This window comes from Pteronotus mesoamericanus, unplaced genomic scaffold, assembly GCF_021234165.1.
Source record: "Pteronotus mesoamericanus isolate MK-2021 breed Mesoamerican mustached bat unplaced genomic scaffold, CSHL_Meso_final contig_72, whole genome shotgun sequence".
In the NCBI taxonomy this organism is placed as follows: domain Eukaryota; kingdom Metazoa; phylum Chordata; class Mammalia; order Chiroptera; family Mormoopidae; genus Pteronotus; species Pteronotus mesoamericanus.
This window is the reverse complement of record NW_026555242.1, coordinates 1,194,803-1,218,195: the sequence shown is the minus strand read 5'-3', so window position 1 is coordinate 1,218,195 and position 23,393 is coordinate 1,194,803. Positions and strand designations below refer to the sequence as shown.

The window sequence follows — 23,393 nt, the reverse complement described above, 5'->3', positions numbered from 1 at the left end:
GCAGGGGTGCAGCCCGTGCCTTCTTCACATCACCCTGCTTGGCCCCAGAAGATGGCTGGTTAGTAAATGACAAGTAAGACCCCTCAATGGCAGGGGCAACCTAAGACAAGCACAGTTGCATGGGGGCCATCAGGGAAGGAGTTGAGAGACAGGAAGAAGGGGCAAAGACCCTCACCCCTCGGCTTTGTCATGGCCAGAGTCCTCATTCTAACTGAAAGAAGTCTTATCTCTTGGCTGCTCTGCTCCACCTGCCAGACCAGGTTAGTGAAACAATACTAGAGACGAGTACAGCCCTAATCTGGATCAGGCAGTTCCCGGGGACAATTAGGCCTGGAAAAGGAATGCATTAAATCCTATGAAACTTACTTTACTAAGAATGCCCTTGAGTTAATGAGTATTGATGTTTGGGGTCCCAGGATGAGATTAGTTTCCCAGGAATGGGTGCCACCCTGTCTACCAGACCCTGACCTAATGCAAATCTCTGTGTTCCTTCAATTGTTATCTATGATCTCTATCCATTTTCTGTAAACATAGCCTTTTGACATTGATTGATGAGCTTTGCATGCATGCTGTATACCCCTGTGCATATCATTCTCAGTAAAAGCCACTTCAAGAGAAGGGTTTCAGGCATTCTCCACAGGAGGAAATCACCACCCCTTTTTCCTGGCAGATCGAGAAGTGTCTGGAACAACTTATTTTATTTTCCTCCATCCACAGCAACCTCAGGGGAGCTCTGCACAGGATGCGGTACTCCGCCCCACCCCACCCCCCGCCAATCATAGGAGATTCTGGGTGAATAAATAATTGCCATTTACTCTTGGCAAGCCTTCCCTGCTCACCCTTTCCACATAACAGAGAAAGGACTCTACATCTTAGCCTTTGGATAAGTCTCGGAAGGCTTCCCAAAGGAATGATGTTTTAACAGAGCCTTGACGAGCTAGTAATAGTTGGCCAGATAGAGGGGTATTACCCTCCTAAGGGGAAAGAGACATTGTATCCCTGGCACCCAGTAAAGTGCCACATTATTGGGCATTTATTGGACTGGTGGATAAATAAATAACATGCATGAGGAAGGCAGACAGTGGGCTCAGGTAGCTTGAATTTGTCTGTGTGTGAGACTGGAAAGGGGTTTGGAGCCAAACTCTGAAGAGCCTTGTGTGCTTAGCCAAGGAATTTCAACTTGATTTTTTGGCAACAGTAGGCCCTCAAGAATTTTAAAGCAGGAAGGTGATAGGATTAGAACTATCTTTTTAAAAGATTAACCTGGAAATGACCAGGATGGGGGAGAAATGAGAATAAGGGAAACTACTTCAGGAGACTGTTGAATAAGGTGGTGGCTGTGGGGATGGGAAGGGGCAGACACATTTGCAGGATATTTTACATATACAGTCACTTGGACCATTTGGCTGGGGAAAGGTGGAAGGACGAAAGATTCCAGGTTATCCCACACATTTCTAGGTCAGCAAACTGGGAGGTCATGATGCCATTAGTTCAGAAAGACATAAATAAGCTTGGATGGAGAGATGGCTTTTGTAAGAGACTTTTATTATGAAACATTACGCAATATATAAAAATACAAAAAAGAAATGTGCACTTCCTGTCAAGATGGCAGCATAGGTAAACATGGCTCACCTCCTTGCACAACCACATCAAAATTACAACTAAACTATAGAACAACCATCATTCAGAACTGTCAGAAATCAAGCCGAATGGAGGTCCTACAACTACGGAATTAAAGAAGAAACCACATCAAGACTGGTAGAAGGGGCAGAGATGCAGAACGGGCTGGTCTCAACCCACTTGTGGCAGATAAAAACTGGGAGGGATATCTGAAACAAGGGATCCCAGCACCACACTGGACCTCCACACAAGAGTTCCAGTGCCAGGAAGATAAGTTTCCATAACTTCTGGCTGTAAAAACAAGTAGGGATTGAAGTTGTGGAAGACAAACTTCTGGAGTCCCATGTAATTCTTCTTAAAGAGCCCATGTGACAGACTTACTTGGACTCACTCCCTCTGAGCTCCAGTGTGGGAACAGCAGAATGAAAGGCATTAGAGACATACGGGAAGGAACTGAATTGTCTGGCATCAGAGTGAGAAGTGGGGGTAAGCTTTCTCCCAGACAGAACTGCTGGCAGAGGCCATTTTTCCTTTTCTGAGCCCTCCCCTCACAGAGCCCACCATATATGGTGGGCACCATATCTGATGCTCCATTGAACTGGTTCATTCTTTTTTTTTTTTAAGTATATTTTATTGATTATGCTATTACAGTTGTCCCATTTTTTTCCTCCCCTTTACCCCCTTCCACTCTGTCCCCAGCCTCATCAACATTCTCCCCCAAGTTCATGTCTTTGGGTCATACATATAAGTTCTTTGGATTCTCCATCTCCTATACTATTCTTAACCTCCCCCTGTCTATTTTGTGCCTACAAATTATGCTTCTTATTCCCTGTACCTTTTCCCCTATACTTCCCCCATTCCCTCCCCACTGATAACCTTCCATGTGATCTCCATTTCTGTGATTCTGTTCCTGTTCTAGCTGTTTGCTTACTTTGTCTTTGTTTTTGTTTTTTTTGTTTGGTTTTTTTTTTAAGGTTCAGTTGTTGATAGCGGTATGTTGTCATTTTACTCTTCATGCTTTTGATCATCTTTTTCTTAGATAAGTCCTTTTAACATCTCAAATAATAAGGGCTTGGTGATGACAAAATCCTTTAACTTTACCTTATCTGGAAAGCACTTTATCTGCCCTTCCATTCTAAATAATAGCTTTGCTGGATAGAGTAATCTTGGATGTAGGTCCTTGCATTTCATGACTTTGAATACTTCTTTCCAGCCCCTTCTTGCCTGTAAGGTTTCTTTTGAGAAATCAGCTACTAGTCTTATGGGCACTCTTTTATAGGTAACTGTCTCCTTTTCTCTTGCTGCTTTTAAGGTTCTCTCCTTATCTTTAATCTTGGGTAATGTATTTATGATGTGCCTTGTTATGTTCCTCCTTGGGTCCAATTTCTTTGGGACTCTCTGAGCATCCTGGACTTCCTGAAAGTCTATTTCCTTTTCCAGATTGGGGAAGTTTTCCTTCATTATTTTTTCAAATAAGTTTTCAACTTTTTTGTCCCTTCCTCTCTTTCTGGCACCCCTATGATTTGGATGATGGAATGTTTAATGTTGTACCAGAGGTTACTAAGCCTCTCCTCATTTTTTTTGAATTCTTTCTTCATTCTCTTCCAGATGAATGTTTGTTTCACTTTGCATAGCCTTCACTTTTTCCTCTATTTTGCATCCGTACTCAGGCATTTCTGTGAGCATTCTGATTACCAGTGTTTTGAACTCTGCATATGACAGGGTGGCTATCTCCTCGTCACTTAGTTCTCTTTTGGGGGGTTTTGATCTGTTCTTTAATTTGAGCCATATTTCTTTAACTCCATGTACCTGTTACATTGCAAGGGGCAGAGCCTTAGGTATTTGCCAGGGCAGGACAACCCGCTTCACTTTGTTGCGGTGCTGTATGTGGGGAGGGGTCAGAGAGGGAACAGTACCACTTGCTCAGCTCTCACCCCACTTTCAGTCACTTACCCTGCTACCCACAAGCAAATCAGGCCCTCTAGTGCCGATTCCTGGGTGGGTAGGTTTGTGTACATTCAAGGACCCCTTGTATCTCTCCAATGAGCTCTCCTGTGAAGCTGAGATTTTACTTTCTCCTGCTGCCTAAAACCCCACAGGTGTTTACAGCCAGGGTTTTGAGGCTTTAGTTTCCCATGCTGGAACCTGGGTTGCATCGTCTGTCTCACTCCCCAGTTGTCCCTCCCAGCTTATCCACATGCGAATATGGGCCCACCAGGTCCGCTAGCTGCTGCCTCACCCACCCTGTCCAATGCCTTGCCAAGTGTACTCTCCACCCTGGCTGCCCGTCTCCACCCCTCCTACCAGCCTGGATGAATGTTTATTCTTTAACTCCTTGGTTGTCGGATTTCCATACAGTTCAATTTTCTGGCAGTTACGGTTGTTTTTTGTTTTTAAGGTTGTTATTGCCCTTCTTTGGTTGTGTGAGGAAACAAAGCATATCTTCCTATGCCTCCATCTTGGCCAGAAGTTGTCCATCAACGTGGTTCACTGTTTGCCCCACCCTGGTGATTCCCTGAAGCCTGGCCCCACCCAACTTTTGGGCCCACCCAAATTGTCCAGTGGCTTTCCATATGAACAGCTTGTCTTGGCCCATGCTTCAGATTTTTCTGTATTCTCTCAAACAAGCAGCTTCTGGGTTCAGCAAGATCTACACATCTCGCTAAGTTGCACTCGGCCCAGCACTTACAGCAGCCAGCCTTGTTCACAGGTTGGCCTTGTCAGGCCACCTGCAAGCCTGGCACAAGTAGCACCCATCTGCAGATCGCTTTGTAGCTTATGGTGTGTGGCTCCAGACAGAACACAGTTGGTGGCTGACCTTGGACGTGCCAACAACGATCAAGTTTCAACTACAACAGGAGGTTATATCCAGCTCACATGGTGAGCACACCTTGAGTAATCAGCTTGGGTAATAGGGGAGTCTGTGCCACTTGACCCTACAGGACACCTATTACATTAGGCCACTCCCTCAAGCCTGGGAGACATTGAAGCTCTACCTAATACATAGAGACAAACACATAGAGGCTGCCAAAGTGAGGAGGCAAAGAAAGATGGCCCAAATGAAAGAACAGAATAAAACTCCACAAAAATAACTAAACAAAATGAAGATGAGCAATCTACTAGATGCAGAGCTCAAAACACTGGTTATAAGGATACTCAGTGAACTTAGTGAGAGCCTGAACAGCATAAAAAAGATCCAGTCAGAAATGAGGGATACATTAATTAAAATATAGAACAATTTACAGGAAATCAACAGTAAAGTGGATGAAACTGAGAATCAAATCATCAATTTGGAATATAAGGAAGCAAAAAACAACCAATCAGAACAGCAAGAAGAAAAAAGAACCCCCCCAAAATGAGGATAGCATAAGGAGCCTCTGGGACAACTTCAAGCATACCAACATTTGAATCATGGGGGTGCTAGAAGAAGAAAAGAAAGAACAAGAAATTGAATCCTACTTGAGAAAAATAATGATAGAAAACTTCCTTAATTTGGTGAAGGAAATAGACATACAACTCCAGCAAGCACAGAGTCCCAAGCAAGATGAATCCAAAGAGGCCCACACCAATACACACCATAATTTAAATGCCAAGGGCTAAATAAGAGATGATCTTAAAAGCAGCAAGAGAAAAGCAGTTAGTTACCTACAAGGGAGCTCCCATAAGACTTTCAGCTGATTCCTCAAAAGAAACTTTTCAGGCAAGAAGGGATTGGCAAGAAGTATTCAAGTGATGAAAAGCAAGGGCCTACAACCAAGATAGCTCTACCCAGGAAAGCTATCATTTAGAATTGAAGGACAGATGAAGAGCTTCCCAGACAAGAAAAAGCTAAAGGAGTTCATCACCACCAAACCAGAATTATATGAAATGTTATAAGGTCTTTTTTTTTAAGAAGAGAAAGAAGATCAAAACTGTGAACAACAAAATGGCAATAAATACATATCTATCAATAATTGAATCTAAAAAATATAAACAAACAAGCAGAATAGAAACAGAATCATAGACACTGAGAACATTTTGATGGTTGCTAGATGGGAAGTGGGTGGAGGGGATGAGTGAAAAAGGTGGAGGGATTAAGAAGTAAAATTAGTAGCTACAGAATAGTCATGGGGATGTAAAATACAGCATAGTGAATCGAGTAGCCAAAGAACTTACACACATGACCTATGGACATGGACAATGATGTGAGGATTGTCTGAGGGAGTGGGGGATTCTGGGTGGAGTGGGGCAAAAGGGGAAAAATTGGGGCAACTGTAATAGCATAAACAATAAAATATAATTTAAAAAAGAAATGTGCTATGCAGTACAATAGTAATAAAGCTGTTTTTTACTTATTAACTTTGAGTTATCTATGGAATCTAGTCAGAAATTCTATTCTGAAACATAGTTAACAGATCCAGGATTTTATAAATTAGCACTATTTGGGTTACAAGTCACAGAAACCTAATCCAAACTATTAGGCACATAGGAAAATGTTATTATAAAGATACAGGAACCCAAGGACAGGAATATAGCTGAGCATTGGGAAGGAACTGAAACAAGAAACCCAGACACCATCAGAAATCTCTCTCTCCAATGCTCCTCTATGCTGGGCTGGCTTCTTCCACTTCTCTGGCTCAAGTGATGGGGCAGGGTTCCCAACTTTTATGTCTAACAGATTCAGTCATCCAGAGAGTCATTCAATTTCAAATCTCCAAGGAAAAGAACTACAGTAATTAGTCTAGCATGCCTGAGGCATCCAACCCAGTAACTCAAGATTGCAGGGTTGGGCGGGGGAGGATGACGTTGCACAAATGCAACAGCTCTTACTGCAACCATTCAGGAAAGACAAGTCATCAAATAGTGGCACTGGTCAATCCAGCAGGTGCCCACTACAGGGCAGAAGCTGGTGGACCCTCCAGGAGATACAGACTAGGGCAGTGGTTCTCAACTTTGGCTGTACATTGGAATCACCTAAAACTTTAGAGAAGTTAAAGGGATGCCCATCCCACCCACCTCAGATGACTCAGTCTTTTTAAAAAGCTCTCTGGTTGCTTCTAATGTACAGCCAAGGCTGAGGACTTCTGGCTAGTTCCAAGCTTTTCAAACGTTCATGTGCCTACAGATCACCCAGGTATCCTGCTAAGATGCAGCTTCTGATTCAGTAGGTCTGGGAAGAGCCTGAGAGTCTGTGTTCTGTGAATGCCCAGGTGATGCTGACCTTGCTGGTCCTCGGCCCACGTTGGGCAGCGAGGTTCTAACACAGCACTGTCCAACAGAACTTTCTGTGGTGGTGGAAACATATGTAGCTGTGCTGTCCAATGCAATAGCCACCAGCTGCATGTGTCAACTGAGAACTTAAAATGTAATTAATGAAATTGAAGAACTGAAGATTTTATCTTATTTGAATTAATTTGAAGAACCACACATGACTAATAGCTACTATATTGGACAGAACAGGGCTGGTGGGTCTCAGCAAGGGGGAGGGCATATCTGAATCACCTGTGGTATTTCTTAACCAACCCAGCACCCTTGTTGCTGCTGTTTTCTTCCTTACTTTACCCTCCCCAATTCAGACCCTAAAACAGTGTAATAGAAAGGAGGGATGGTGATAGAAGTATAGAGTGAATGTTGGAGAAGGCCCTACTGTCCTTACTCATCTGGTAAGAACCACTGACACAGAATGTTCCAGTTATCTATTTCTGTGTTACAAACCAGTCCAAAACTTAATGACCTAAAACAGCAATATTTATTTTTCTCATAAATCCATGTTTTGGGCAGGACTCAGGGGGCTAGCTCATCTCTACTCTACCTGGCATTAGCTGAAGTGGCTGGAAGGCTGGGGCTGGGGTCATCTGAAGAGTTGCTCATGAAGGGGTTGGGTAGCGGCCTGTCAGTTGGGACTCTAGCTGGGACTTTAACCAGGGCACCTACAGGTGTCCTGGACTTCCTCACACCTGACAACTGGGTTTCAAGGGTGTGCATTGAGGCAGGGTGGAGAGTACCCAGGCCGGATGGGAGCTGTATCCCTTTTTTTTTTTTTTTTTAAACTAGCCTTGGAAGCCATGTTGTCATTTCTGCCATATTCCACTAGAGTGAGTCACCAAAGCCAGCCTATATCCAAGAGGCAAGGAGTAAACCCAATCTTAGGATATGAATGTCAAGAAATTTGCAGACATGTTTTAAAACCACCACATAGACTTAGGAGCAAATAGCACCAAGGATAGAACTCTGCACACAGTGTCACACAGCCAGCTGCCTAGTGTACAAAGAAATAAATTTTTTTATCGCTGGTTCCAATAACAGTCAAGCTCATCCCAAAACAACCAGCCCCTGGCCCACCTCACAACCCAGAACGTACACCCTCAAAGACCTGTTTTCTAGATTTCTGTCCCAGAGACTTCTCTATTGCACACACTCCTTGAGTACCTTCATGATTCCTTTTTTTCAGAAATTCTTGGGTGGGGGGGTGGGGAGAAACCTGGAAGTCAGGACACATGGATTCTGATACCCACCCTACAGAGCCTATTAAAAAAAATACAGGTTTATTTGGGAGTAAGGAGATCATGGAGAATAATTTTCTTCTCTATGTTTCAATTTTCTATAGTATCATTTAAATTTCTTACTGTGATAAAATATACATAACATAAAGTTTACCATTTTAATGATATGTAAGTGTACAGTTCAGTGACTTTAAGCACATTCACATTGTGGTGCAACTATCACCACTGTCCATCTCCAGAACTTTTTTAATTTTCTCAAACTGAAATTCTGTACCCATTAAATAATAATTGCCCTTTCTCCCCCTCCCCCAACCCCTGGCTACCACCATTCTACTTTCTGTCCCTATGAGTTTGACTACTCTAGGGACTGCATATATGCAGAATCATACAATATTTGTCCTTTATGGCTGGCTCATTTCACTTAGCATAATGTCTTAGAAGGTCATCCATGTTTTATAATGTGTCAGAATTTCCTTTCTTTTTAGGGCTGAATAATATCACTGTGTGTGTGTGTGTGTGTGTGTGTGTGTGTGTGTGTGTGTGTGACATTTTGTCTATCCATTCATCCACTGATGGACATTTAAGTTGTTTCTACTTTTTGGCTTATTGTGAACAACACTGCTATGCAAATATCTGTTTAAGTCTCTGCTTTCAGTTCCTTACATAGAATAGGTACAGTATAATTGCTGGATCATGTGGTAATTCTATGTTTAACTTCTTGAGGAACCAGTTAAAAATTTTTAAGCTTTTTTAAAAAGATTTTATTTATTTATTTTTAGAGAGAGGGGAAGGGAGGGAGAAAGAGAGGGAGAGAAAAATCGATGTGTGGTTGCCTCTCGTGCACCCCCTACTGGGGACCTGGCCCGCAACCCAGGCATGTGCCCTGACTGGGAATTGAACTGGTGACCCTTTGGTTCTCAGGCCAGCACTCAATCCACTGAGCAACACCAGCCAGTGTGACCTTTCTGGTTTTTAATAATGTTTACCCTTCTACTGTTTTTAGTTTTATTTTTATTGAAAGGAAGACTCATTGAAAGAGACTATGCATAATAATTTTCAGGTCTTATTTGTTTATTTACATGGACTTTTTAAAATACTTTTTATTGTCATACATACATATAACATTAAATTCACTGTCTTAACCATTTTTAAGTGTTCATTTCAGTGGTATGAAGTTCAGATTTTAAGGATTATAATCCCCTCAAATTCTAGTTTCACCAGGTTCCTGCGTGTCACAAGGCCCAGAACCACGGTGCTCCTCATCTCCGCCGACTTCCACCCCCTATTGCATTCTGTGCTCCTTCCGGCCCTTTGCTCAAAACCACCAGGGCAGAACGATCTGAGTCAGACTGCCCTTGTGATCACCTTTTGCAAGACACTAACATTTCAACATATTTTTGTAGCCTTTCACATTGTCATTTTGCAAAGCAAAATATTAATACCTAGTAAGAGTTGTGTTATGTTCAGGGAGCTTGCCAGACCAGGAATTTATGTCTATGCTTCCCCCGTCCCTCCTCCGTATATGGGTTGTGTGACCTTGGGCATGACATCTCCTTTATTTGGGGCTTACTTGTCATCTGTCAATTAATGGGTCAAACTAGACAATCTGAAAGGACTCCAATCCAGGAGCTGATGACACTCCACCATGTCCTGACCCAGGCTCCCCTGACCCTCGGCAACAGGAGCCAGGAGCCGAGATGGCCAATGTTTGGCAGAGACATGCCCAAGACTGTTTTTGACCCTAGACTCTTCCCAGAGCCTTTATATTGTCACCTAAGCCTCACCTCACAGATATTGTCTAACAAAAACTGGGGCTAAACTGTCTGAAGACATGGAGATAGATGTCCATGAAAAGTGTGGAGAAGGCTAGCTGAAACAGGAGGGTATGTGGGGGCTGGATGGCAGGAACAGGTTTGGTGGGGCTCAGTGGGCAGGAGAGGGTAAGGGCAACAGCCTGACCCAAGAGCAGAACAGAGAGAGGGAGACGCCTTGGTGCCAGGGTGGAGGGGGTGGGGAAAGGACATGGACAGGACAGAGTCTCTGTCTCCTCTTCCCCGGCCTCTGAGTGAATATTCTGGGGCCTGACTATGTGGTGACACTAAGTTCAACAGAGCCACTGCCCATTCCGGCCCCACCTCTCTTGCCAGGAACCCGCCTGCTCACCACAGTGACCACATCCCCCAGGTTGCCTTGGAAACACTCCTCAGGGCAGGGGAGTTGGGGCACAGTTGCCTAGCAACAGGTGGTGCCCTCCCTTCCGCCCTCATCTGAGGCGCTGCTCTGCACCCTCCCGCAGGCTCAAGGAAGAGCTGCTCTGAAGGGAGAGAGGAGCCCAAGACAGAAGACTGAGGCGAGCCGCTGTAGGTGGGAATGCCCGGGAACAGTATCCACCACTTCCTCTCTAGGCCCAATGAGACCTGAGGGACTGAGGAGACGGAGGACACATGCCCTTGGGATCCTTAGAGCTTTGTCTGAGGCACCTGGGGACGGGGAGGGAAATGGGGCTTCTAGGAGGGGCCTGGGGGTTCTGAGCAGGAGGCCAGGCTGCAGGCCTGGCGGTGCTCCCAATACCTCACCCCATCGGACGACTCTAGCCCTTTCCGGGTTCTCTCTGCTCCTGTCCCCTGCATGGGTCTATTTCTCAGGCCAGATTCCCAGCCCCGTGACCTGTTTCTCTACTCCGTCTTTTCTGGGCACTTGCTACCTCTCCCCCTCTCTCGGTAGTGCTTCATCTCCTGACCCCTGTCTCTCCAGATGCCTTGGACTCCAGAGCAGCCCTCTGGGCACATCGAGGGGCCCCCTGCATCGGAACTGACCTCGTGGCCCCCACTGCCCTGTGGGCCTTGCATCCCCATCATGCTGGCCCTGGCCTCCCTGGCCGCCCTCTTCCTCCTCACTACAGCTGTGCTGGCAGAGCGCCTGTTCCGCCGTTCTCTACAACCGGACTCCAGCAACCACGCACCCACCCTGGTCTGGCGCCCTGGAGGAGAGCTGTGGATTGAGCCCACAGGCACACCCCGAGAGCGCTCTGAGGACTGGTATGGCTCTGGGGTCCCCCTGCTGATGGACCAAGCCCCAGATCCTCTGAGCCCCGGGGGCAGCTTGGAGGCCCGAGCAACAGCCCCACCTGCCCCTTCAACTCCATACTCCCCTCCTAGCTCCTTAGTCCCCCAGATTCCATCCAAGGCTCCAGCCCAAAGCACCTTCTGGGGGCCGCAGGCCTGGGAGGGGAGGCCCCACGGCCAAGGCCTGGTGAGCTGGGCTGAGCCTGAACAGAGGCCAGAGGCCAACGCAAATTTGGGGAGCCCCCAGGCCCGAAGGCAGCGGCCAGGTAGCCCTGATCCTGAGTGGGGCCTCCAGCCTCGGGTCACCCTGGAGCAGATCTCAGCTTTCTGGAGGCGGGAGAGCCGGACCAGTGTGGGTTTCTGAATCCCCAGAGCCTGGAGGACTGGCCTCCCAGAGACCTCTGAGGACGGCCCAGCCTCAGGACCTTAAGACCCTGAGGCTCCAGCCTGGGAACCCAACTGATAGTTGAAGCCAGGGAAGAATGCCCCAGGCCTTTTACATCTGGATTTCAATTGAGTTGGACCTGGGTCTGGGCAAGCCTTGTGTGGACAGAGCCTGTGCTGAGGGCCAAGCTCAGATTAGCCTCTGCTTAGCTGCCTGGGGGAAGGAGGAGGGGCTGTGGTACAGTGAACTGGAGATGCGGTCAACTCTGGGCCAGAAGCTGCCAAGGCCACTTTTCTGATTAAGGATTCAAGGTACAACACAGGCATGACATAGCATCTCTGCAGTGGCTTCCACCTTCCTTCACTGTGCATCTAAGTGGCCAATATCAGAAGGAAGGGGTCCCGTAGATGCTGCAGAACAGACCGAGTGTGGTAATGATGTGTGCCAGCTGTGCTGGCAGGAGATGACAGGAATCCAGCTCCCAGAGCCACAAACCATCCCTCCAGGGAACGCACATAAAGAGACATCAAGACCAGGCAAAGGAGCATCTTACTATACATGAACTGTGACTGTGACCCCCAGCTCACCGCAGCAAACTTGGGGAGACACGCTGGAGAGGCCCTCTCTTACCTTCGGCTGGGACCTAGAGTCAAAGAAAACCAGTAGGCTCCTCTGTCTATCCTCTGAAGGCTGACACATGCCAGCCCTCTGGATCTTACCCCTCCATGGTGAGCAGTGGTCTCCAACCTTTTTGGCACCTGGGACCAGTTTCGTGGAAGACAATTTTTCCACACACTGTGGGGGTGGAGCAGAGGAGGGGGAATGGAGCTCAGGTGGTAATGTGAGCCATGGGGAGCAGAATGAAGCTTTGCTTGTTTGCCCACCACTCACTTCCTGCTGTGCAGCCCAGTCACCAACAGGCCAAGGACCTGTTCCCGTCCATTGCCCGGGGTGCTGGGGACAGGGGGCAGGGTGGCGTTTGGGGACCCCTGATGGTGAGGGAGGCCTGGGCCAAGGAGATAAGAGGTTGGTCCATTGGGAAAGGAGCACAGTCCCAGGGCAGGGCAGCTCCCAAAATGCAGCCTCTGGCTGTCTTCCCTCCTAGCTTGCTGGCGCTCAGAGAGAGAGAATCCACCCCGCCCCCCCACGGCAGGATTACTTATAACCCACCACGCAGGAGAAATGGAACCCCCCAATGACCTTGGCCCTGTAGGCCTCTGTATCAGCTGACCTCCTCTTTAGGAGCAAAGGTGGGGGTGGGGGGCTGGGACAGGCGAAGGAGTTTTCATTTCCCAGATGTGTCGGACTCCAAACCACAGTCCTGAATGTTAGGATTTTTGCCATATCAATTCACCACCTGTACTATTATTTACTTTATATTTTTCTTTAAATTGGTTTGCTATTTGCTTAATAAATTTATTTTAAAAGGAATATTTTTTGTATCACCTCTGTAAATGGAAAACCAGTATCACTTGCCATAAATAGAAAGTAAAACATGAAAATAAGTACACTGTAAACAAAGATATTAAGTTTAAGTAGATATTGTTCCCTGACGGAGGCACTGACCCAAAGATCTGGTCTTTCTTGAAAAAGGACAGGATGAGTCAGCAAGTGTTAGCCATTCTAGCGCCGCCCTGAGACTTCCCCCGGAAGTACTGAGCCCTGCACAGGGAGCAGTGACCCTGTGCCACCTAATGCGGGCCAGCGACCTCCCAGGTTCACCCACACCAGGGAAATACTGCTGGGCAGAGGCCAACACTCAGCTCTCTCTGCTCACCCTGTGGATGCCAGAAGATGAGGGAACAGCAGGGGAACGAGAAGGCTCTAGACTGAGAGACCCCTCCCCAGGTGCACTCATCTAGCAGATGGTCCTCGCACCTTCCCTGAGCCGGGCCCTGGAGGCGGAGGGATCAGACCTAGCCCCTGCCCTCAAGGAGCTCGCAGTCTCTCTAGTGGCAGGGGTGGGGGTGGAGGGTGAGATAGGAAGGGACAAATAACTGATACAAGACAGAGTTCCTGTTCCATCTCTGTCACTCATGAGCTAGGTAACTATGTCACTTCTTGTCATAAACTTGACATAGGGTGTAAACTTGAGCCCTAAATCCAGGTGAGGGTAAATCTCACGATCGGGTGACAGGACTGGGGTTATGGGGAGTCTGCCCATGGGGAGTGATCAGCCCACCAGGGAAACAGGACAGAGATACAGTGTTCAGAGCTTAGACACCTGCACACCGAGTGCTCAGCAGAAGCAGGACAGTGGGGAAGGGACCCCGGAGGCAAGGTCCTGGCTCTCAATCTGGCTCTATCACTCACTTACTTGAGGACTTCAGAAAAGTGATTTTTATATTACTGGGCCTCACATTCTTTCTCTGTACAAGAGAGCTGGCAGTTGAACAAGGTGCTCCATTGGGACTTTTCTAGCAGTGAAATCTTAGCATGGTATAAAATGAAAGATGCACACACGCATGTGTGGATGAAAGTGATTTTCCTGAGGTAGAGTCCAACTTGCTACCCCCAAAGTCACCTTTATATTCCCAGACCCAGAACATGGTTTAGATCATAACAGGAGCCCAAGGAAAGCAGAATGAATAAGCGGGTGGACTAAGCGATGCATCAGTTTTACCCTTTCTCCTTTCTCTTTATTTTAGACCTCTCCCTCTCCTTTTTAACACCATCTTATCACTTTCTCATGTTGAGTCCTTCCTTTATACCTTTAGGCATTTGAAACATACTTACCGTAGGGTCCTTTACCCAATCTTCTGTTGTCTGGAGTTCCAAGTGCTCACACTCTTTCGTGACAGATGGGTTCCTCTTAGGCTTTCTGATTCGGGGCCATAAACTCGGTTTCAGCAGCACCTTATTAGTGGGAACACATGTGGTCAATTTGAGGGGATATCTATAGAGGTTCTGTGTCTGCTCTGCCTAGGATGCTTCAGGGGTATTAAAAAGTTGGACCATGTTGTTTGTTCATTTTATTTGGGCTTTGAGACCATGGTGTAAACTTGAGCCCTAAATCCAAGTGAGGGTAAACCTTTGGTTATGAACTCTCAGGGGTGACTTTCTATTGCCCTTGGTCTCAGGGTGAGACAGACAAGGGCCTTTTTGCTCCCCGGGCTGATAGGAAGATTTTTTTTTCTAACCTACTCTTTCACTGAGCATGTGACCTTTATGTTAGGGTCTCTGTGTTCAATGCCCCAGGCAAGGCCTCCTCCCCAGTCTCTAGGTGAATGTAAAAGCCAAGCCCCTTCACTGCCAAACTCTCCAACTACCTAACCGCTCGCACAGCTCTGGTTTTCAATTTCCTCTTTTGTGTGGCTCCTGGGCATTCCCCTTACTTTCTTGAAACACCGCTATGCATTTTAAAGGATGTTTGCTTGATTTTATGCAGCATTTCTAGATGTTTCATGGTGGAGATGTGCTTGGCTGGTTATAACATTCACAGTATCTCACACACACACACAAAGCCAGACTATTTCCTCTATAAACAAGTACAAATCTCTCCCACCTTAAAACAACCAATAACTAATTCACCATTGCTCACCACATAACATGACTCCTTACCTCCTGCACAGACAAACTTCCGGAGAGAGCTGTCTCTTCCAGCGGTCCACATTTCCTCAAATTCCCATCACTCTGCAACCTGCTACAGCTTCTGTACACTTTCAGCCTTCTACAGAAACTGTTCTCACCAAAATCATAGCCTGCATTTTTAAAAAGATTTTATATATTTAGAGAGAGGGGAAGGGAGAGAGAAAGAGAGGGCAAGAAACATTGACGTGAGAGAGACACCCACCAGCCGTCTCTCACACATGCCCTGACCAAGACCAAACGCACAACCCAGACACGTGCCCCGACTAGGAATCTCTCACTTTATGGGATGAGCACCCAACCAACTGGGCCACACCAGTCAGGGTAGAGTCTGCATATTTTTTATCAAAGGGCGCTGTTCGGCCTCCTGTGGACAGCATTAGACATTTTGATCCCATTCTTGACACATTCTATTCCCTGCCTTCTGTGACTCCACACATACCTGACTTCCCTTCCCTCTCCCTGGCCACCCTTTTTGACTCTTGCTGGCTGCCTTCCTCAGGTCAGCCCTGACTGCTTTCTCTCCCTCAACACACTTCCTGGGCAATCTCACTGATGCCCATGGCTTCTGTTGCTGTCTCATGCTCTGGTGGCTCCCAAAGTCTCTACCTCCATCTGTAGCTGATAAGGTCCTCCTCTAGATATTCACCCATTATTCTAAAGTAATAGTACGAACGGAACAGAAAACAAGATGATTAGCTAAAAGATTATCTCAGAGCCAGTCCATGGCCATCACTGGGTACAGTCAGTATTTGTCCCCAGGATAAAATCAGCACCCCCGCCCCCCCCCCAAAAAAGTGCAGGGGTCATGAATTCACACGTGATGTGGACCAGGAGAAAGAGGCGAGAAAAGACCACATGCCTGTCTGGAGGTGCAGCTGCCCCTCGGTGCTACCAATCACGTCCATCCTTTTGACTTTTCGGTAGAAGCCCAAAATCTGGGTTTTTTAAGTAAAATCAACCAAAATATTGACCACTATATGTATACTCACACACATATATTCAGTGTATGTGAGCATATGTGTATATATATGTAGACCTTTTAATTGATTTATTCATAAAGGCCCAATGAAGCAAGTCTGTGGGCCACATGTGCCTCGTGAACCCTCAGTTGGAGATCCCTTCCAAACAATCCTGAACAAGCACTCCTGAGGTGGATGTGGAGCGTCCCTCATTATCTTGGCTTTTGGTGCTTTGAGGTGGGGCAGCCTGATCTCAGAAGGCCTTAAATCAGGGTTTTCCCTACCTTCACATTAGTGACGTTTGGGCCAATGATAATTCTTTTCTGTAGGAGCATCTCTGACCTCTATCCACTAGGTGTCAGTAGCACCCCCTAGTTGTGACAACCACAAATGTCTCCAGACATCACCAATTCACCAACTTCGTGCAGGTAGAGGGGAGGGAAACAGGAACCCCGGATCTAAATGAAGTATTTTAATGAATTAACACACCTGCCCATGGAGATTGCAGCCTATTCCGGGGATAAGATTCCTGTGGAACCAGACCTCCCCAGCTGCCAAGAAGAACCATGTGGCCTCCTCTTACTAATTTAGTGACACCAAAAAGGAACAGGATGAAGAAACAAAACAACCAGCCCTTGAGGAAACAAATAAATAAGATAAGGCACCCATAAAACAGTGGCGGCTCCTGGGAAGACACTGCAATTGGAGAGAAAGAGGAAGTTCTGGAAATTACAGATTTCCCCAATAATGGTGTTAATCAAAGGAAGGTATGGGAGGAAAGAGTTTTAAACATTTCTCAGGATGTAGAGCAAAATGATAAAGAAATGGGGAATATGAAAGAAAAGTTACGAGATGAAGGATCATTCCATTCAATTGCCATATAACAGAGGCTTCAGAGAAAACATAGGGGAGGAAATTAATCAAAGATTGTATTTGATTGAGAAAAACATTTCAAGCAGAGAAAAGGGGTCTGTGAAGTGGCCGCCATCTGGCTGCACATCTGGAGTCCCCCGGGGAGCTCTTAGAAACACCTACGACCTCGGGACTCAACCGGCAGAGTAGCACGGACTGAGTTTACCCTCTGCCTGGAACAGCCGCCACTGCCACAACACAGCCAGGCAAATGTAACGTCAAATAAAAGTTTTCAAAACACTTGACACCAAGCGGTGAGGTAATGAAAGCAGTAAAATCCCCAAGAGAAAGGAAAACAATCAAGGCTTGTCCTTTTAAGATGGCCCAGCTTACTGCTTGGAGAATTTCCAAATTGCAGGCAGAGTCAGGGGGAGTGAAGCGGGACCCAGAGGACCTCTGGAGTTGAGGGAACAGAGCTGAGGGTCGGGGCGCTGCAGCTGGAGGAGGGAGAGCAGAACACAGGGAAGCAGGAGCTGCTTGGAGAGAACCCCTACAACCTGTCGAGAAGCTCCCCTGAGTATTCAGCAGAGAAATAATCAGCACGTGTGTGGGAGGAAACTACCCAAGGCCAGGGGAAGAGCCACCTGAAGAATTAGAGGGAGTAGTGTGCCCAGGGTTCACACAAGGCCAGGGCCTGTTCCTACCAGCCAGACTGGAAAATGTTACAGGGTAGTGGGCAGGGTACTCAGGAAAGTCTTGGCTTCGTAGTGGCAAATTATTAATTAACCCCGAGACTAAACACTGCTCTGAGCCTGCCTGAACAATCATACAGATTAAAAAAAATATCTGGTGTTCAACAAGGCAAAATTCATAACGTCAGGCAAGTGATCAAAGATTACAACACATGCAAAGAGGCAGCAAAACCTGATCCACACTGAGGAGAATAATCAATCAATAGCAACCAACCCAGAACTGACACAAATGTTAGAATGAATAGAGAACATTAAAATAGCTATTCTAGCTATATCCCATATGTTAAAAAAGTTACATAGAGACATGGAGATATAAACAGTGTATGTCAAACTTCTAGAAATTAAAATGACAATATTGGAGGTGAAACATACACTGGTAATAACAGATTAGACATCATAGAAGAAAAGATTAGTGAGTTGATGAAATAGCAATAGAAATGATCTAAAAGGAAACATATAGCCTTGGCTGGTGTGGCTCAATGGATTGAGTGACAACCTGTAAAATGAAAGGTCACCAGTTCAATTCCCGGTCAGGGCACATCCCTGGGTTGTGGGCCATGGTCCCCACTGGGGGCGAGTGAGAGGCAGCTGACTGATGTTTCTCTCCTTCTCTTTCTCCCTCCCTTCCCCTTTTTCTAAAAATAAATAAAAAATAAAGTGTTAAAAAATAAAATGAAACACAGAGAAAAACTGCTTTCAAAAATTAAAAGCACATTAGTGAGCTGTGGAGTAGCCTCCTGCAGCTTAATATGTGAGTAACTGGAGTTGAAGGAGAGACACAGAAAAAAATAGTTTTAAGAACTAATTGCTAGGTGGAGGGATTGAGCAAAAAAGAAAAGAAAGAGAAAGAACTCATGGACGTGGACAACAGCGTGGTGACTGCGTGGGGGGCAGGGAGGGGGTGGAAGAGGGTATGGGAGGATAGGAGGTGATGGGAAAAAATAAAATTAAGTCAAATTAAATTTAAAAAGAACTAATGGCTGAACGATCTCCAAATTTGATGAATATTATAAACCTACATATCCAAGAAGCTCAACAAATCTCACACACAAGAGTGTACACCGAGGCACATCATAATAAACTTGCTCAAAACCAGTGCTGGAGTAAAACTTCTAAAAGTAGCCAGAGATAACTCAACATCACTGATCATCAGAGAAACACAAATCAAAACTACAAGATATTAGCTCACAGCCATTAAGATGACTCCTAAGAAAAAGAAAAGAAAGGAACAAGTGTTGGTGAGGACGTAGAGAAATTGGAACTGTTGTGCACTGTTGGTGAGAATGTAAAATGGTGCGGCCATTATGGAAAACAGTGTGGAGGTTATTTCTAAAAATTAAAAATAGAATTACCATATGATTTAGCCATCCCACTTCCAGGTTATATACCCCAAAGAATTGAAAGCAGGGCCTCAAAGCACATCCGTTTTCATAGAAGCACTATTTACAATAGCCAAGAGGTGGAAACAATACAGGTTTCCCTCAATAGATGAGTGGATAAACAAAAGGTAGTGTATACATACACACAATGGAATATTATTCAGGCATAAAAAGAAATAAAATCCTGTCACATGCTACAGCATGTATAGACTTTGTGGACATTATGCTAAGTGAAATAAGTTAGTCACAAAAAGAGAGATGCATTATGATTCCACTTCTGTGAGGCGCCTAGAATGGTCAAATTCCCAGCGACAGAAAGGAGAATGGTGGGGGCCAGGGCCGGGGGGCGAGGGTTGGAGAGCTGGTGTTTAATGGGTTCAGAGTTTCAGTTTGGGAAGATGAAAGGAGCTCTGGAGGCGGTTACGCAGCATGTGAATGGACTTAACGCTCCTGAATTGTACACTTAGAAATGGAGAAGATGGTAAATGTTATGTTACCTGTAGTGCATGTTTATAAAGTCCTAAACAGGCAGAACTACACTAGATTGCTTAGAGATTTATACACGCAAGAGAACCTATAACAAAAGTCAAGAAGATGGTGATCACTGCAGTCAAAATGGTCATTATACCTCCGTGCAGGGACCAGCCTTAGGTGCGGTCGGCTCTAGGATGCTGGCAATCTTTGATTCCTCGACCGAGGTGATAGTTCTTTGAATACACATTTCTACAATAAAAGAGAAAATAAACACTTAGGAAATGACTTTCCAGATTGATGGGGCCCAATGCAGTGAATGAAGAGACCCAGACCAAGAATTTTAGATCACTGGGACCAGGGAAGATCCCCACCTGCTTCCAGAGAGACGAAATGCTTTCTGACAGTCATGACCCAGAATGGACCTGGACTTCTCGGTGCTGCGAGAGCCAGGAGAGACAGCTGTGCGTGCAACATATGAGAACAAATGATTTCCAATCTTGAATTCTCTATCCAACCTATAAAGTGTGGAAGTAAAATAAAGACATTTTGAGACCTAGCAAAGTCTCAGAAATGTATCTACTTATCAAGGTACTAGAGAATGCCCCCACCGAAGCAAGGGATAAAGCAAGAAAGAGGAAGGCACAGGATCCAGGAGACTCAGGATCCGATTCAAGAAAGATGTGAGGGGAGTCCCTCCCAGCAGATGGTGAAGGGGTTCCCAAGGAGACAGCTCTGCAGCAGGCCTGGGAATAACCACTCCAGACACAGGCAGGTCAGAAGGCTACACAGAGGGGTCTCTAAGGAATTTAAGCCATTAGAAAATCTAACGTGTTTGAATGTATGGAGATACTTAAACTTCAAGGCAGAGTTTAGGCTTGAATTTGTGTTATACATACAAAGCAAATGAAACAACAAAGATACTTTCCTTTGGTTAAAAAGCACCAAGATGTCAGAAGCAAGTGACCTGTGGATAGCTCTTGGCTGGTTCTAAGTCTTCTGAATGTTGTAGCTCAAGAGGACAAAAGAGGTTACCCAGGGGCCCACCAAACTAGAGATATATAAAAGGGTCTCTTGGCCCCGGATCATTTTCTGGGTGTGCTGTGCTAGATTCTAGTGATCTAAAGAGCACTGCATACCTGAAATAAAGAAAACCACATTATCTTGGGTAAATCTCATGTGTACAGTGATTGATAGAGATGTTATTCACAGCCCCATAGTCAGCTTTTCTTCAGTACTTTGTAGTTCGGTCTTATATGCTGAGATACTTAGAGTTCCAGAATGCAGGTCTTAAACGTTACTGAGTAACTGCCAAAATGATCTATGACTGAGGAAGTGATTGGAACAAAGCACATAGGTGCTAGCCATTTATGGAATTCTACCTACCATATTGTCTTGAAGAGCTATTGATAAGTTTATACATGTGTCTATACCACATAATATCACAGTGGGATTTTCTACAGATCCAAAGTTGAATTGCTTTCAGATGCAGTTTAGTTGGCCAATAATGTCTTGCCATTTTTAAATGCTTTCAACTTCCACTGGCCTTAACACTATAAGACTCTTGCCCATTCAGTTCGCTGACTGGCGGCCTGGTTTGATCTGTTGCCTTTCCAGTCCCTCTAGACTAAGTGCCCCTGTTGGTGGGTGCGCGGGAGCAGGTGTGGCAAGAGGGGTGGGTAGGCCAAGGGAGGGTGGGTGGATGGGGTGGGTAGGTGAGAATTAGAATAGATGGAAGCTGAGTGGGTAGCTAGGAGGGTGGCCAAGAGGGCAGACAGAAGAGGACTGAGAAGGTGGGTAAAAAGAGAGAGATGGAAGGTTGGTGGGCAAACGCGAGTCTTGGTGATCTCTGGAGTACACAGGGCCTTCAAAAATCACTGCGATACCTTGGGCAATTGGATGGAGATATGATAAAGAGATTAAGCTGGAAAAGTAAGTGAAGAAGGCACTGCTGCACACCCCTCCTCATCTTTCATTCCTGAACAGATGCTGCCCTTAATATTGATAGCTCCTTGTCTGCTACCTCTGGAACCTGGAAAGGGAGGTGGTGTCAGAAACTGGAAGGTGGTGGAATTACACTGCCCTCTGGTGGCCATGAGGGGATTCGATGTTTGGTAGTCTCAGGTATTTTTTCATTGTCTATTCTTCCCACCTTCCCCCACCCCACCCCCACACTAGACTATGAAATCCATGAGGACAGGGGTTTTTGTCTGTTTACTCATTGCTGTATATCTGGTGTCTAGAATATTGCCTGGCACATAGTAGGTGTTCAAACCCTGTCCCACCATTTGATGTCTGCCCCTAAACAGGTCTCTTAACTTCATAAAGCCTCAGTTTCCTAATGAGTAACATGGAGGCGCTAACACCCACCCCCGACGAGCATTCACTGAGGGAGAGAGACCTACACTTGCTGAGCAAGGGCGCTCAGTCAATGTGTGTTCCCTTCTCACTCACCAGCCAGTGCTGAGGCAGCACCCTATGCTAACAGCAGCACCTGGCTTCATGGGCATTTGCCATAACGGGCATGGGCTTTGTGCTGGGTGGATGGCAGCCTGAGGAAACATCCAAGTCTAGTCCTAGGCTGGCCAGATAAGGAGGTAGTGTAGCCAAATAGAAAGGGCAATACTAGGCGAGGGTGAGATTCCTCTTTGCAATCCACCCTGCCGCCCCACCCCGAGTCATGCCCAGCTCTTCCTGCTGCTCCAAACCCATCAGCCTCTATGTGCCCTCTGAGCCAGTGCAGACGCTGTTGCCTCTGCCTGTATTCCCCCTCCAGCCCCACTGCCACGACCCACGTTCAAGCCCTCTGAGTAGCTGCGTCAGCCTCCTCCTTCTGGTCTCTCTGTAGCCACACGAGCCCCTCAAGTGCATCTTCCTGCAATAGATGCACTCTAACTGCAGATATGCTTATTTCACTTTCCAGCATCAAGCTGATTGCTCTCGGGACAGAGTCCAAGTCTTCTGACCTACCATTCTGTGGTCTGGACCCAGCCCAACTCATAGTCAGCTCACCTCTCCTGATCCCAGCTTTAAATTTTAGACCAAACAATCCAAGCCACTCCTAACTTTGAGGCATTGCCAGTACCATCTCCTCGGTGCTGCTTTTGCCTGCCCAGAACCCAGTTTCTTTTCCTCTGGAGGTGACTTAGGGCTGACCCATTTCTGGGCTCAGGGATGAGCCTGACACTCAGCCCGGTAGATTTCATCTTTCACTCCCCTTTGTCTTATTCCAGCTCCCTCCATCTGTTTCATCTGCCTGGGTCCTGGAGGCATTGGAGTTTGAGACTCCTAGTCCACCTCTGCCTTCTGCTTCTGTCAGGCTCTGATTTCCCCCTGGATCCCGCATGTTTTGCCTCCCAGTTCCGACCTCATCCATGGGTCCCAATTTCCCTGTTCTGACACCCAGAAGTACCCCTGGTTCTTTGGGGGTTCAGTTCTCCCTCTTCAGGTCTGAGGAACTAGGGCTCAGAGATCCAAGTTCCCTGGAGCGGGGAAGCCTGCTTAGCTGAGCTGTTCATGTTTTCCCTGGAGAAAGGACAGGATTCAGAAGTGAAGGTGTGTATTAGACGACAGGAACAGCCCCAGGTGGCACCTCTGAGCTATGCCCTGTAAAAATGGCCACTTTAGTTCAAGATATTACCAAAGGCAGTGTCCCCCTCAGCCAGCACCTGTGCTAGGTGAAGCTGTGCTGTGTGCTCAGAACCTGCTCACGGCAGGTGTGGGAGGTGTCTGGGGCTTCCACATCTGAGATGAGCTCATTGTTTTCTTGATCTGCCCCCTTCCCAGGCCCCTCACTGGTCTCCAGGGTGGGAGAAAGGGCTAAGGGAGGGATATGTC

The 23,393-nt window shown here is 46.4% G+C and overlaps 1 protein-coding gene across 2 annotated transcripts; it reads left to right on the top strand.

Moving 5' to 3' along the window:
• The first annotated feature begins 10,363 nt into the window (after positions 1 to 10,363).
• Positions 10,364 to 12,884, top strand: CUNH16orf54 (chromosome unknown C16orf54 homolog). 2 transcript variants are annotated; one of them, XM_054582803.1, is made up of 2 exons: positions 10,364 to 10,466; positions 10,857 to 12,884. In XM_054582803.1, the coding sequence occupies exon 2, from the start codon at positions 10,857 to 10,859 to the stop codon at positions 11,529 to 11,531; it is 675 nt and encodes a 224-aa protein (XP_054438778.1). In that variant the 5' UTR covers positions 10,364 to 10,466; the 3' UTR covers positions 11,532 to 12,884. The 2 variants fall into 2 exon arrangements, with proteins under 2 accessions (XP_054438778.1, XP_054438780.1); XM_054582805.1 differs by having other exon boundaries at positions 10,403 to 10,462.
• The last annotated feature ends 10,509 nt before the right edge of the window (positions 12,885 to 23,393 follow it).

Excerpts from the sequence above, each read along its gene's own strand:
- CUNH16orf54 (XM_054582803.1), top strand. The coding sequence starts at position 10,857 with ATGCCTTGGACTCCAGAGCAGCCCTCTGGGCACATCGAGGGGCCCCCT.